Consider the following 15,646-nt stretch of genomic DNA (forward strand, 5'->3'; position numbering starts at 1 on the left):
AAAACAAGGGATATTGTTTGAAAATGCTGAAGTGAAAATAAATTACAGCTTTCAAGGTAACAGGCATGAATGAAAGGAGATACGTGTTGGATGGTTGAAAAAAAGAGAACATGCTACATGACAGACAATTCAATCTTAATGCCTCAGACTACTGCTTGCATTTGAGTATCGGTTCAGCTAAGATCATGTAAAGCTCTGGTATTGTTCAAAAAGAATAAAAAAAAATCTATCAGTCAGGCAATAATAGAGCTGCATGAGTCCTGATAGTCAGCTCTGGATCACATGTGTCAGGTCAGAACTGGTGGGAAATTTGAGTCATACGCTCGCTCTATAGTCTGTATGACATGAAAAAACTCCATGACGGAAGCTGGAGGAAATCATGGGGAACAAAGAGTGAGAGGAAAAGGTATGACAAACACCAAAAGACAACAGGGGAGTGAGAGTTAAAAATTTGATATAAGAGGAAAAAGGATTCAGTATCAGTGGTCTTTTTTTGTGAGAAGCTAACCTATGACGTTATTTAACTGATGGCATATACCAAGTTATTTCATTTTCTGAACATTTCTTTAATTCTGAGCAAAAGTCATGGACCAGAATCCTAAACTACATACTACTGTACAAAATACTCATTTCTCTACACTGTTGGTGTCATTACTATTGGAGGAAGAGTCTGTCTGTTTGTCCGTCCGTCCATCTATCATACACAGGGCTGCAGTGAGCCTGAAGTCTACACTAGGGGACTTTTGGCACAAGGCGGGGCGGGATGCCAGCTCAACACAGGGCACAATCACACACGAATGAATATTTAGCCATGACAAATCAACCTACACGATGCCTGGGGGAGCAGAGTGGAGTGTGCAAAGGAAACCCCTGAAGCACAGGGAGAACATGTAAGCTCCATGTACTCCATGCTAAGTGGAGGTGGGAGCCAAACCCACAATACTGGAGGTGTGAGACAAACATGTTAACCACTAAGCAACACTGTTCTAAAATGTTCTTCCTCAAGAAAAAAAATATTTGGCTAAAATTCCAAATACATCTTTAAGGCAAGACAAATTGGGCATGGAAAAATTTTGTGGTATCATCCAAAAGAAACATGATGTGACTGTGTTAGTGCCAACACACTCACCACAACTCATCAGAACTCATCACATGAACTCACATGAACAGATGGGAACACTGGACACTGCCCCAATCTGATATAGAGGCCCTGCAGCTTTTATAGGCTATTATACAAGTGATACCTCTTACAGTATATAATATTTTTGCTATTATGTCATTTTTTCATACATTTTTAATCATGGTTCCAAGGTTCCTTTACACTGTACTGAATCAATGTTTCCAAATGTCCAAAGGTGCTGATTACAATTATGTTTTATTCTAGTATTTACTTAAATTCCTACTCTACCAGGTCAGATCGTACTCTGCCTGTAATCATTCACTTTTCTTTATGGCAAATTTTATTTCACCTTCAATAATAAATAATGTCTATTTGAGATTATTCATATGATGCTATGTGTTTTGAGTGTCATCTGATTTATGCGATACTAATAAATTATTGGCTTGTTAGCCAGTGATATTACTTAGTCATCCACGAGGATGTTCTACAGTTTAACCCTTAATAAGCTCAGACATGTAGATAAAGCACAATATGCAAACAACAAGAAAATAGAAATACCTGTGTAGCTGAACGCAAAGCTGCATTATTGCTTTTGTGCTGTGTGCATGTGCACAGCATGCCTTTCCATCTGGAAATATGCAATGCTAGCAGATATGGTAGATTAAATATTAATCATTCTCTTTTCTTCACAATTTTGTTGTAGTGTTGCTCTCTCTCAGCTACACTGTCCCAGGTTCAGTCCAGAGCTCAGGATACTACGTTTCTGTGAATATTTTCTCCGTGTCCATGTGTTTCTTCTCTTAACTTTCTGGTTTCTCCCAGCATCTTAAACATGACAATAAGTGGACTGAAATCTCTAATCTACCCCCTGGTGTAAATGAGTGTGTGTTTTGTACTGGCAAAATAGGGTGTATTCTATCCTGGCACCCAAGACCAGGATAAACAAGTCCACAAGATGGATGGAATTAATTATTGCTCATCAAAGTGAAAATGCCACGGGGTAGTTCCCCTTAAATTGGCAAACAAAACTGACTCTCCACATGCGATAAAAAGGGGCCAAATAGGGATACTGATCAGACTATATTCACCCACCCTCTCAGAACTGCAGCTATTTTGTCTCGACACTCACCTGCTACTTGGCTGTCCTCCTTTTCCTCTCCCTCTGCTTTTGTGGCTACTGAATGCATCTCTCTCTCTCTCCCTCCCTCACACAGACACACACCTCTTCCCTTCTCTGCTCTGTTTCTACCATAAACATTCATGTATATGAATGCATATGGTATATCGCTCTCTGTTCAATAAAATTCACATATGCCCTAAATTCAAACCAAGATTTGCATTCTAAATGCTCAACCCAGCCTTACAGAAACTTTATGTGCAGCACTTTCTATGCATTAAATATCAGGGTTCTGGCACAAGCATATATGGCATAACATGAAATTTTCATTTGAGTACTTTGTATGTCACATTCGGTAACAAGGTACTCTATTTCCAAGAGGCCAAAAATAGAATTTGTGCCCGTCTCTGTAGCCTCATGAATTTACTTTTAAAAACTCAGTGTTTTAAAAAAAAATGCCCATGTTTATGTACTGCATTATCATGTGACCTCCAAGCCACAGAAAAGGAGAAGTTACTCCATGTGCCTGGTCAGTCCGGAAAAGCATCAGCTTTACACAATAAGTGGGCTACCCTCAATATATGTAAATAATAAAAATACAATTATTCATTACGTACAGGTAGGCTTGGTTGAAATCAAGCATGCCAGAACACAGAATCCTCTTTGCTGCAGAGAAGCTGCATGCCAGTGTTTTTTTCTCCTCATTACTAGTTAGACTACATCTGTCTGGAGGGCAAGTGGCAGGCAGAAAAATAAACAACATAACTGTAGTAAAATCCTCGTATCCCTCTGTGGGTCCAGACCTGCATTCCGTACCTTCAGTTCATACATAGATTTCCAACCATCCATATTTCTTTAGCACTTATCCTTGTAGGATTCTAGGGGAACCTGGAGTCTATCCTTTGGGTCTTGGGGCAATGCAGGAGACACCCTGGACCAGGTACCAACCCATTCACACACTACAGACAATTTGTGTGCTAATCAGGCTACAGCATGTGTCTTTGTACCAGGGGAGGAAACCAGAGTATTCTGAGGAAACCCCTAAGCACTGTGACAACATGCAAACTTCACACAATCAAACCCCCAACCCTGGAGATGAGAGTCAAGCATCTAACCTCTAAGCCACCATGCCGCCCTCATACCTAAGCAGGATGTGTGAATACATGCCATCCAAACAGTGTCCTACTTCATCAAACTTTGTAGTGATGATAGAATCTGTGGAATAATCACTATGAAAAACAGTGTATTGTTGTGAACTCTGGACAACAATAGCCATTAAAAAGCAAGAATAATTATGGGCTGGGCTTTGTGGACTGCTGAAGATAAAGGGAAAAAAAAAACAGGAAAAAGGAACTGTACAGTATGTAGACACTAAAGGCAAAGTCACACATCATGTATTACGCAGAGCTCACTACCAATACAGCCATCTAATATTCATGATGATTAAAAGGCTTAAGTTTAGAATCAATTCATTATGCCCGAGATTCATTTTATAAGAGCAAAGCTGGATATAACAGAGCTTAAAATCAATGTCTCTCCTCGATTATCCTTCATATAATAGCTTTCTGCAGGTTTCCAATTACTGCGACATGCCAGACTGGCTTTTAGGTAATAACGGCTAGTTTAAAGTGCCGACAGAAAGGAGTCCCTGAGTTCCTCTTGGTCATTACAAATCACACCTTTATATTGATTATCAAGCAGTCCATAGTGACACCCAGTTCGCCGTTTGAATTTTTCTCTTTATATAGCATTCTCGCTCGTTCCATTTGTCGGTCTTGCCTTGCCCTTACCCCTGCTTCCCACCAACACCACTATGATCAACATGACTTCATGAATAATGCATGAGCTGTCAATCATTCCTTTCCTCCCATTTCCTCTGCTGCAACCATGAAGCGATATGCACACACACACCTTCTGTTCCATTCTGAACCACTGCGTCTACAGTCTGTCCCTAACACATTATAATCAATCAATATACAGGAAAAGTGTGTGTGTGCGTGTGTGTGTGTGTGTACACGTCAAACAAAAGGAGTAAAAGACTTCATGTTAGGCACATGGAAACAGTAATGAAATGAAGCAGACATTTCTTCATTATGTACAGTGTATAGATTGGTGTGTGTGTGTGTGTTTAGTCACTTAAACTAAGTGGGGCATCCCCTGAGGACAAAACCTGCATAAGTAAATATCAGACACTTTTATTAGTTACTGATTTAGTTGCAGTTCCTCTACAATCACATAACCTAGTTCTTAAAACAAATAGAGGGAAGTGAAGGTGGTTACTTGATGGCTTAAGTCAATTTTATCCAAATCAATTTACATCTTTATTTGTTTCTCATTTGAAAACAGTTAACACTATTAGGAACCTGCTAACTCTAATCATGGCATGAAAAGCATGCATGGAATGCTCAATATATTCTAAAAAAAAAATAAATAAGAATTATATATATATATATATATATATATATATATATTTATATATATATATATATATTTCACAGATCACATTTCATTTTCTAACAGCAGCTCTGATAATAGTTCCAGTTGTCAGACAGATAACAGATTTATATTAAATTCAGTTCTATTACATTATCATTTATAAAGTTTCAGATGACACATGGACTTACGTTGTTAGACAATTCAGATAAAAAGTGGTGTAATTGTTGTTTTCTAGAAAGAGAGGTTTATTCATGTTTTGAAAGGAGTCTCCACTGTCAGCACTTTGTACCAGTCAAAAGAAAAAGCTATAAAGGTTCAGTTTCTCTCAAAATTCAGCAAGGTCTCAAACGGAGAAGTGGATGGAGGTTAACGAATTAACGATTTTTTTTCTTTTTACTCCATTAAGCCACCCTTATTCCCACCCAAGCACCAAAACTCTGCCCAAAACTTACAGGAGTTTAACTAGGCTTAGCTTCCTAACTGGAGATGACATTAGCAAGGCATAAAATCATTTTCAAACACATTCAGCTGCTTGGAATCTTAGTTATAATAACAGTCACAAAACACACAGCATACTGATCAGTCAAGTCAAGAAGCTTTATTGTCATTTCAACCACATATAGCAGACACAGTACATAGTGAAATGAAACAACATTTCTCCAGGACCCTGGTGCTACATAGACAAAATAACAATTACAGAACAAGCACCACGGAGCTAGGGACAGAAAGTTTGTCCTAGCTACATAAAGTGCAACGTGTGCAACCATGTGCAAACAGTGCAGGTCAGAAGAATGCAGAGACAGAAAATACAAAAAACACCACAAGACAGTACACCGAAATAGCACCAAAAAAAGCAAACTAGAGAAACTGTATATAGACATACATATACACACATCATTTTATATTATATATATATATATATATATATATAAATAAAAAACACACATACACTATATTGCCGAAAGTATTTGCTCACCTGCCTTGACTCGCATATGAACTTAAGTGACATCCCATTCCTAATCCATAGGGTTCAATATGACGTCGGTCCACCCTTTGCAGCTATAACAGCTTCAACTCTTCTGGGAAGGCTGTCCACAAGGTTTAGGAGTGTGTTCATGGGAATTTTTGACCATTCTTCCAGAAGCGCATTTGTGATGTCACACACTGATGTTGGACGAGAAGGCCTGGCTCTCAGTCTCCGCTCTAATTCATCCCAAAGGTGTTCTATCGGGTTGAGGTCAGGACTCTGTGCAGGCCAGTCAAGTTCATCCACACCAGACTCTGTCATCCATGTCTTTATGGACCTTGCTTTGGTCACTGGTGCACAGTCATGTTGGAAGAGGAAGGGGCCAGCTCCAAACTGTTCACACAAAGTTGGGAGCATGGAATTGTCCAAAATGTCTTGGTATGCTGAAGCATTCAGAGTTCCTTTCACTGGAACTAAGGGGCCAAGCCCAGCTCCTGAAAAACAACCCCACACCATAATCCCCCCTCCACCAAACTTTACACTTGGCACAATGCAGTCAGACAAGTACCGTTCTCCTGGCAACCGCCAAACCCAGACTCGTCCATCAGATTGCCAGATGGAGAAGCGCGATTCGTCACTCCAGAGAACGTGTCTCCACTGCTCTAGAGTCCAGTGGCGGCGTGCTTTACACCACTGCATCCGACGCTTTGCATTGCACTTGGTGATGTATGGCTTGGATGCAGCTGCTCGGCCGTGGAAACCCATTCCATGAAGCTCTCTGCGCACTGTTCTTGAGCTAATCTGAAGGCCACATGAAGTTTTGAGGTCTGTAGCGATTGACTCTGCAGAAAGTTGGCGACCTCTTTGCACTATGCGCCTCAGCATCCGCTGACCCCGCTCCGTCAGTTTACGTGGCCTACCACTTCGTGGCTGAGTTGCTGTCGTTCCCAAACACTTCCACGTTCTTATAATACAGCTGACAGTTGACTGTGGAATATTTAGGAGCGAGGAAATTTCACGACTGGATTTGTTGCACAGGTGGCATCCTATCACAGTTCCACGCTGGAATTCACTGAGCTCCTGAGAGCGACCCATTCTTTCACAAATGTTTGTAAAAACAGTCTGCATGCCTAGGTGCTTGATTTTATACACCTGTGGCCATGGAAGTGATTGGAACACCTGATTCTGATTATTTGGATGGGTGAGCGAATACTTTTGGCAATATAGTGTATATACATACATACATACACACACACACACACACACACACACACACACACACACACACACACACACACACACACACAGCTCTGGAAAAAAAGACCAAAAAAAAAAAAAAAAAAAAGAGACCACTGCAAAATAATCAGTTTCTTAGGTTTTGTTCTTACAGTTGCATGTACTGGTGAGATGAACAGTTTTGTTTCATTTTTTGGGAACTGCTGACAATATTTCTCCTAAATTCAAAATATAACACATCAAAATATATATGCTATATAATAACTATTGTTAGAGTGTATATTTAAAGGAAATGACAACACATCAAAATAACCCAAGGTCATGCAGTATTTGCAGAGCTTTAATAACTCAAATAAAACAAAATGCAAATAATTTGTAAAAAAAGTGTTAATGCTTTGGCTAAATAATATTAAGAAATCAGTATTTGGTGGAATAACCCCGATTTGCATGTGTTTTGGCTCCATGCTCTCCACCAGTTTTTCACATTGCTGTTGGGGAACTTTATACCACTCTTTTTGCAAAAAAGTAAACAGCTCAGGTTTGCTTGATGGTTTGTGGCCATCCATCTTCCTCCTGATGACATTCCAGAGGTTTTCAGTAGGGTTCAAATCTGGAGATTGGGCAGTGGTCCCCCCCCCCCACTCGATTTATGTTAACCTGACCATTCAAACTATTTAAAGCTTTATACAGATACTTTTGCAATTTTTACCACTTCGAAATTATTTCATCTTCAAAAAGTGCTGCCAACGCTTATTCTGGTTTTTCTGAGAGAGATTTTTTTGTTCACAGGAGAATTATCCGGCTGATTGCTCACAGGATAATTATTCAGTCCCTCCAGGATTCTGAGCTTTTTTTTGTGATTGTTGCAGCCAAGAATGCTCGAATTTGCAGTCGCTTTTTCAAAAAGGGTTATATGTGGTTTTTATGCAGAAAACTTGAATTGGTGAAACTGCAAGCACAGGATTGTTCTTTAAACTGTAGCACTGTACTCATGTTCGACAAATGACGTGAAAAGAGCTTTGGTTGAATGTGTTGTGATCACACAATGTGTCCTGGACCAAATCTGTAAAAAGGAATTTTTTTTAAAAAAAAGGCATGTTCCTTTGAATATCATGGGGTTTGCTTGATTTTGTGCTCATTTCTGTGATCGCAAAATCCAGGAGGGACTGATTATCAGACTGAGTTGTGGTGGCAAATGGCTGACGAGGCAATCATAAGGGAATGCTGTTATAAATGAATAAATAATATATAAGTGAAAAGGTGTAGCTTTTGGCTAGGTTTTCCTAGTTTATTTTTGTTCATAAACTATTTTTGTAAGAGATTCTTGTTTTAGATTTAAACAACAGATCATCAGGGACGCATTATTGGGAAGCAGTGTACTGGAACAACTACTGGACATAATCACCTGTATGCCACATGACATTTTACAGTATAGGAGCAGAAAATGTAACTATATTGAAATATGAACCTGTATGCCATAAACAATGGCACTTTGCACTACTATTCGAGTCGCTGTACGCTATAAGACATTGTAGATTATGACAATGCGTATGTACAAAGTGTTGTAATCAAACATTTGGCTTTCACCAACATAATGGTGAACAATGAATTCACATTTGAGGTCATCTCACCTCCTGGATTGAAGCAGACTACACTGAATTTTTATTGCAGTGATTCAATATTTCTAATAGCATCTTAATGGAGCAAATGTCCATGGCCATGTCATAAAATAATTATACAATTTGATTCAAGTATGATCATGAATGCATTATGCTTATGTAAGATGTGTTAAGTAGAAATTACAACCATATGAAATCTCATTGTCCTAAACTTCGTCTTACACGAATATCTGCGGTTAATACACATTCTTACAACTGGAGTTGAAAATTAAACCTCAAATGTATGAAACAATATCAGCATATAATTCACTGAGCTCTTAATAGGGAGGAAATGGCAACAGGGTGCTTTTCAAAACGACTTTAGTCAAATGAATGACTGCACAGTCACACAGGTCAAAGTGAAGCATAAGGAGGAGCAGAGACTCGTGGCACAGTTTCAAGCCTGAATGAAATGTGCTTTGTGCATATTTCATGCTGTCATATCTTCTTTACTGAACAAATAGATTAAAGAATTAAGGTCATTGACTGAAAAAAAATGTATAAGTAATGTTCTACTGTCCATGTATGTATGTACACACACACACACACACACCACTGCTGCTGAACCTTAGCTGTCAGGAGAAGGTTGAGTAGTGCTCTCTGCCAAATGTTTGATTGTTCACCAGCATTCCGTTGGACTGATTTTAATAAAATGCCCAGTTTTTAGAAGTGTGGATGAAGAGTTACATTTCTTTTAGTTGTAAACCATGTTGCTAGAAGTCACCAGCTCTTATCAAAAATGGTCTACAGTTGCTGTACGTATGAACAAAGCAATATTTCTCTGAAATCTTTTAGTCAGGCCATTCTTATCCAAATAGGTCATAAATTTCTCAAAGGAACACAGATTTTGTTCAACAAGAAAACATATGGTTGGTTAAGTGGGAGAAAGTTTTAGCTCACTACCTAGGACCCTTAATGGACCAGGTATTAACATGCATTCTTGGTGATCCAGTTGTGGACAGCATTAAGTACAGGTATTAATGGGGTCCAATATGTCCTGGACACATGCTGTGATCTGACCACTCAAACCACCTTTGGAGGTAGAATGCATATCAGCACATCAGTTCTACAGTGTGAACACAAAAGTGCCTCAAACTGTCTGGGACAGCAACAAAGGACACCTAATCGAAGGCATCATTGCCCTAGCCAGAAACTGAGACTGTTTGGAAATCATGCTGAACAGAATGTTTCTCCACCGTTAGGCTAAAAGTGATGCTATAACAGCGAGAAGAAAGAAGCTGTTTTTTGTAGAATTTTTTATTGTCTCAGCTCCCATTCATTGATGTCAACACCCTTCCCCCCAGTAGAAATGATGTATGAAATGGCATCACAAGTTGTCACTGAAGACAAATTCAAAATACCAGCTGTAACCTTGTGCTTCAACAGTCCACTTATGATCAGATCACTTGTGACAGATGTTAAATCCAGGTGTGAACAGGACCTAAGAGAGTTGGACTAAAGGCTGCATTTTCACAGGGAGGCATGGTGGGTGCAGCAGGATGCATTCCTGCCTCACAGCTTCAGTTCGAACCTGAGCTTAGGTTACCATTTGTGTGTGAGTTTCACATGTTCTCCCTGTGTCCATGCAGGTTTCCTCTGATTTCATCTTACCTTCAAAATAAAACATCTGGGTTCAGTTGGCTATACTAAATTGTTTCTAGGTGTGAATGCTTCACTGAGGTGAATTGTGTTCCATTCAGGATGTATTCCTGCCTCATGTCTGATGTTTCCAGGATCCATTGCCACCCTGATAGGGTGGAAGTAGTTGTTGAGAATGCATTAATTATCAAAGACTCAAATGTGTCACATGCCTTATAAAATAGTTCATCCTCGTATTTATAGCACACTGATGGCTTTATATAAGCTTCTGCTCAATTTAGCATGTCAAAATGGACAGAACCAAATAGGAAATAAGATCTTAGGCGCGTGGCTCACGTGACCAATCCATCGCGTCCTCGTGCGCCGTAATCCCGCCCACGAGCGACGCTCGCGCTCACTCACTTACGCACACACTCAATCTCGCGCCCAATCGCTCCACCTTGAGACGCGCCGCGAATTCAGAACAAGAGGCAGGAAGCAGAGACACTGGATACACGCCGCGAGCGCTTATTGCATCAGTGGAATAATAATCATAATCACACGCATGGATGCAATATCTGTACATCTGTACAGAGTGAGTCTAATACAGTCTGTTGGACTAATTGTTTGTGTAGTGCGTACGTGTGAGGGTACTAATAAAAATCGATCCATTTCTTGATCTTTCACAAACTCATGAGAAATGATAAACAATTGCATTCTGATCACAAATGGTCTGTGTTTTCTTGCAACACATGCACCCGTGCACGAGACCCACATCTTACACACTGATCCGTGCAGCGCTCTTTACTGTTATCACTGATACACTGCACAGAGCCATTACCTCACACCAGAAATGGGACTGGAGTAAAGCATTACTACCTTTGCCCTGCTGCACCGTGTATGTGCCTGTTTCTTACACACACACACACACACACACACTCTCTCTTTCTCTCTCACACACACACACACAGTGTTGAGCAGCAGGTGTTGCTTGTCTCACCCGAAGCTTTCGCTCCTAATTACCAGTTCGTCCTCCCTAAACCCTGCGGCCAATGTCCTTTTACGCGACACCTTAAACAAGCAATCATCATCATCAGTCCCAATAACCTTTATAAATTCTCATAACGGTCCCCTGAACATGCAGCTCCCTCAGAGGGAGACACCGTCCTATAGCCATGATTTCTTTGACCTTGTGTTTTCGTGTCCTCTCTGGTGATTTCCTCTTTAAAGCCAGCCAACAAGTAGCTCCCCGTTATGTATTTAATGGTTATGCAAGAAGTCACCTTGGGATAAATCAATGGGACTTGGTTCAGGTGGCACACCGGGCAGCGCAGGGCAATGTCACGCAACTGACTGTGTAAAACTATATCCTGAGGGGACACAGTGGCCGCTGTAATGACCCCTGCCTCTCACAGGTGCTTAGTACCCAAACCCCAAAATTATCCCCCACCTCCAGCTGTCAAGATTCGACACGACACGTCCAGAGTAGTGCTGCGTTCAGGGTTCAAGCGCCTTACCTTTGTTATGCTCCTCTTCTCGGTTCAGATACATGGCTTGCTGATTCGCCCTTCGACGGCGGAGACGTTTCTTCGGTGGATACGTGTACTCCTCCGGTGGGAAACTCTCGCATCCGCGTCTCTCTCTTTTTTGGTGTTTATTGTCTTGTTGCTCGGCGAGAGGACGCGCTACGGAGTCCTCCCAGAATTACGCGCGGGCAGGTAGTCAGACAGTCTCTCTCTATGTGAGATACACACACACACTCTTTCTCTCTCTCTCTCTCTCTCTCTCTCTCTCTCTATGCACACACACAAAGAATGAGAAAGGCAAAGTCTTTTTTTGCACTCGGACGCTCTTACACTCCAAAAAATTGGATTTTTTTTAATTCCCTTTAAGAACCATTACGTTTCTAGACACCTTGTTAGGTTACGCTGGTTAAGACAAATAGATTTTAACCATTAAATGATCTACGAGGAACCTTCATTTTTTTTACTTTTGTGTGTGTCAAACAGAATCTTGCTAAATATTCAGAGAAAGCTCACTGGTGGCTCTACTCCTTCCAGCACGCTGTGTGCACATATTGTTTTTGGGTGGTGGCGCGCACGTGCAAGCGCGGAGAACTAATTGAAGGGGCGTGGCCTCTTAACCAAGCTCACAATACGGGGCAATTAGAGGCGCGCGCGTCTCCCGGGTGAAGTTCCCGCTGGATGGGGGCTCTTTCGTGCAGGTGGATCGCACGTGACTCTGCTCTCATTACACGCACAGCCCTTACCTCCTCAGCTTCGTCAAATACACGAGAGAGACTGAGAGAGAGAGAGACTGTGTGAGAGAGAGACTGTGTGAGAGAGAGTCTGTATTTGTGCGTGCTGTTCACGCCTGTGGAAGGAGATTACGCGTCAAAGTGGTGACGTCTAGCGGATTATGTGTGGCATTGCAATCAGCGTCAGCATCCATCCTGTCCTTTTTGTTTGTTTTACATTTTGTGCAAACTCAAAGGCTGTCTGTCGGTTATTCCGTAGACTTTGAGTAAAACAGTAACCTTGAGCACTTTGTGATGATGTAATGTGGGAAAAATGATCTCCATATTGTTGCCAAGAGCAGAACACCTTCCTTTGGACGTTCTTCATGAAGTGCTTTCTCTCTCTCTCTGTCTCACTCTCACACATTCTCTCTCTCTCTCTCTCTCTCTCTCTCTCTCTCTCTCTCTCTCTCACACACACACACACACACTTTCATCAGTATCTGAAGTGGACCCAGTAGAGCTCAAAATAAAATAACATCCTATCCTATCAGAGCACGGAAGAATGTTCACCTTGTCACCTACAGCCAGGCATTTGTATGGCAGTGATGGCAGCTTTCAAGAATAACTTTAGGCTGGCATGTTGGCACAGTGCCTTACACCTACGGGGTTATTGTTTCAGTCCTGAGCTTGAGTTTCTACGTGTTCTTCCTGGCTCAAATATTTTATGCTCTCATTAACCTGAAGACAAAGTCAACAAATTGTAGGCCAAAGTGCTCAAATAAAATCACTCCATTCATCATCTGCAGCGCTCATCCTACACCGGGACACTTTGGATGGGGTCCGAACCCATCCCAAGGCATAGTCACAAACACATTCACACACTATAGATCATTTAAAGATGTCAGTCAGCCTACAACACATGTCTTTGGACTGGGGGGAGGAAACCAGTGTACCCCTGAACCACAGTGAGAAGATGCATTTCACACACCCAGGGCATTTAAACCCTGGAGATGTGAAGCAAACATTCACATTAATAAAATAGTTTATAAATTAAGCTCACAAAAAGTTTGATAAAATAGTCAAATAAAAATATGTATATATTAAATAATATTTAAAACTGATCAAATTTTATAGGTAAAATAGTCATGATTGCACCATGTAAAATATTTGAATACACTCCACTGCATCACCATAGACCATATCTCAGACAGAGAGGCATAGGCCAAAGAGACTTGGAGTAAACTAAGTCTGGTACTAAACAGATGGGGTAAATCATTAGGCGTGTTTGTGTAGGGAAATCACCAAACTGCAGGATTGTTCCCTTTCTGAGGTGCAGACAGGCATCGCTGGATTAAGGATGTGTCCCCCCTCAATTTGCCAAGTGAAGCAGTGGCTTTTAAAGTTATGATATCTCTCAGCTGTCAGGATGCCAAGACAGATGAGGCAGCAATAAAATTAATGGGCCTAGATAGTGATTGCAAGGTAACAAAGTTTGTGAGTATCACAAAGTGTATCTCTTGTCTTAAAAGTTTTTCATTAAGAGATGTTAGAGATACGTGCAATCTAGTGCATTTTGGAAACTGAAGGTGCAGGCAGGGGGTTTTAGGTGTGTTATATCCAATGACAAGTAAAAATGTCAGCTCAAGCAGAATCCTTTGGGTGCTGCAAACACATAATCCGGAAATTCTTTACATACTGCACTATTACAGTCATAAAACTTCCTTCAGTATATAATATGCATGTTTTTTTTTTCAACCTATCAGGCTCAGATTGTTACCTGAGGCTCATGTACAGTGGTGGCTATTGACAGTAGTAATGATATCTACTGATGTTATTACGTATTGGTGTATCAGTGTTGGCGCTGATGTCATTTTTCAATGTCTACTGTTCCATTTCCTGCAGGATACAGTTACACCCAGGCCTCCATAAACACCACAATCCTGGCCATTTTATAAAAGCATTCATGTAGACCATCAGCCTTGTATTCTATATACAGTATACCCATTATATATCAATGTGTGTGTGTGTGTGTGTGTGGTTTCTCAGTGATGTGGAATAAAAGGAACAAGAATGCAGAGGGTTAAAATGTATCTCTCTCTCTCTCTCTCTCTCTCTCTCTCAGTCAGTTTCTCTCATCTCTATAAATATTTCCATGACTATCTTCGCCTCTCAAAAAACAGATTTCCATTGATTTAGTGACCTATATACACATCACCACCACCACCACTCTGTCTTGCCCCCTACCTGCCCACTCTATGCTTCAGTAGTCACCCCTCTGTCTTCAGCCCTTCATCAAACCGTCTCTATTTTTCCCCATTTTCAGCTCCACTTATCTGGCCTGTGTTGTCTCCGTTATTCTCTCTCTCTCTCTCTCTCTCTCTCTCTCTCCAGCCTGAGTGGAAGAGGGGCTAATAATAGTTCAGGGTGGAGGCTTAGAGTGGCCAAGAGACACAAGGAAGGAAACGTTCAATGTATGACTGCAAATGCACACACGCACCACTGAAATTTATATGGCAAATTATATTACAAAGGCGTTATTATATAGATTTAAACCAAGATTAAAGGGACATGCCGGTGTGGTCAAGGACAGCACTATGACAGCACCTTAACGGTGATATATAAGCAGCATTTTCTTGACATGATGAGGGAACAGACGAGGTCAGCTCATATTTCATTGCCAAGGAACCAAATCACGTCCAGACTGGCACTGAGCTCCAACAAAAAATCTCAATACAGCTGACCCTGAATGACACACCAGCTGGGATACGCTACCATGACATACACTGTGCCTGCTGCATCCTGAAGTGCTACGTTCTAATTCTGTATTTCCCATCATGCTCCAGCGTAATCTCATGTGTCATTGCTGTCACATGAACAGCAGATATGCTGATGTCGAGACTTGTAATAAACTATAGCACACGATGGAGCGCTGTCCTATGAGCCGGTTCTAGTAGAGTGTATGAAACCTGAACCATGAAATTATACTTGAATTCAATAACCACTTGCAGACTCTTTCTCTCTCATCAGTGTGTATGTGAAAGTGTGCTTCTGTCTTTCCTTTCCATGAGGAATTCAAACTATTCTTAATTACTGGATCTATTTGACAATGATTAAAACAGTGGCTTTGTACTTTGTTCTCTAGCTATTACCTCTACCTCTTACAATGGTTGATGTATAGCATATCAATTTTAAATTTCCTTTGTCATTAATCACAGTGTTATGGTTCTCCTATGAGATATTAATATTAAATCAAAATTTAACACACACACACACACTCAGTCAGCCTAATTATTTG

The 15,646-nt window shown here is 40.8% G+C and overlaps 1 protein-coding gene across 2 annotated transcripts in view; it reads right to left on the bottom strand.

Moving 5' to 3' along the window:
- Positions 1 to 11,933, bottom strand: part of syt7a (synaptotagmin VIIa) — a 113,449-nt gene extending 101,516 nt beyond the window's left edge. The window contains exon 1 of one of the 2 annotated variants that reach the window (XM_058408088.1): positions 11,630 to 11,933. In XM_058408088.1, coding sequence (XP_058264071.1) covers positions 11,630 to 11,663 — 34 coding nt within the window. In that variant the 5' untranslated portion in view covers positions 11,664 to 11,933. The remainder of the gene's footprint in view (positions 1 to 11,629) is intronic. The other variant, XM_058408087.1, reaches the window with a different exon arrangement.
- Between the last annotated feature and the right edge of the window lie 3,713 nt (positions 11,934 to 15,646).

The sequence above is a fragment of the Hemibagrus wyckioides genome, linkage group LG14 (assembly GCF_019097595.1).
Source record: "Hemibagrus wyckioides isolate EC202008001 linkage group LG14, SWU_Hwy_1.0, whole genome shotgun sequence".
Taxonomy (NCBI): domain Eukaryota; kingdom Metazoa; phylum Chordata; class Actinopteri; order Siluriformes; family Bagridae; genus Hemibagrus; species Hemibagrus wyckioides.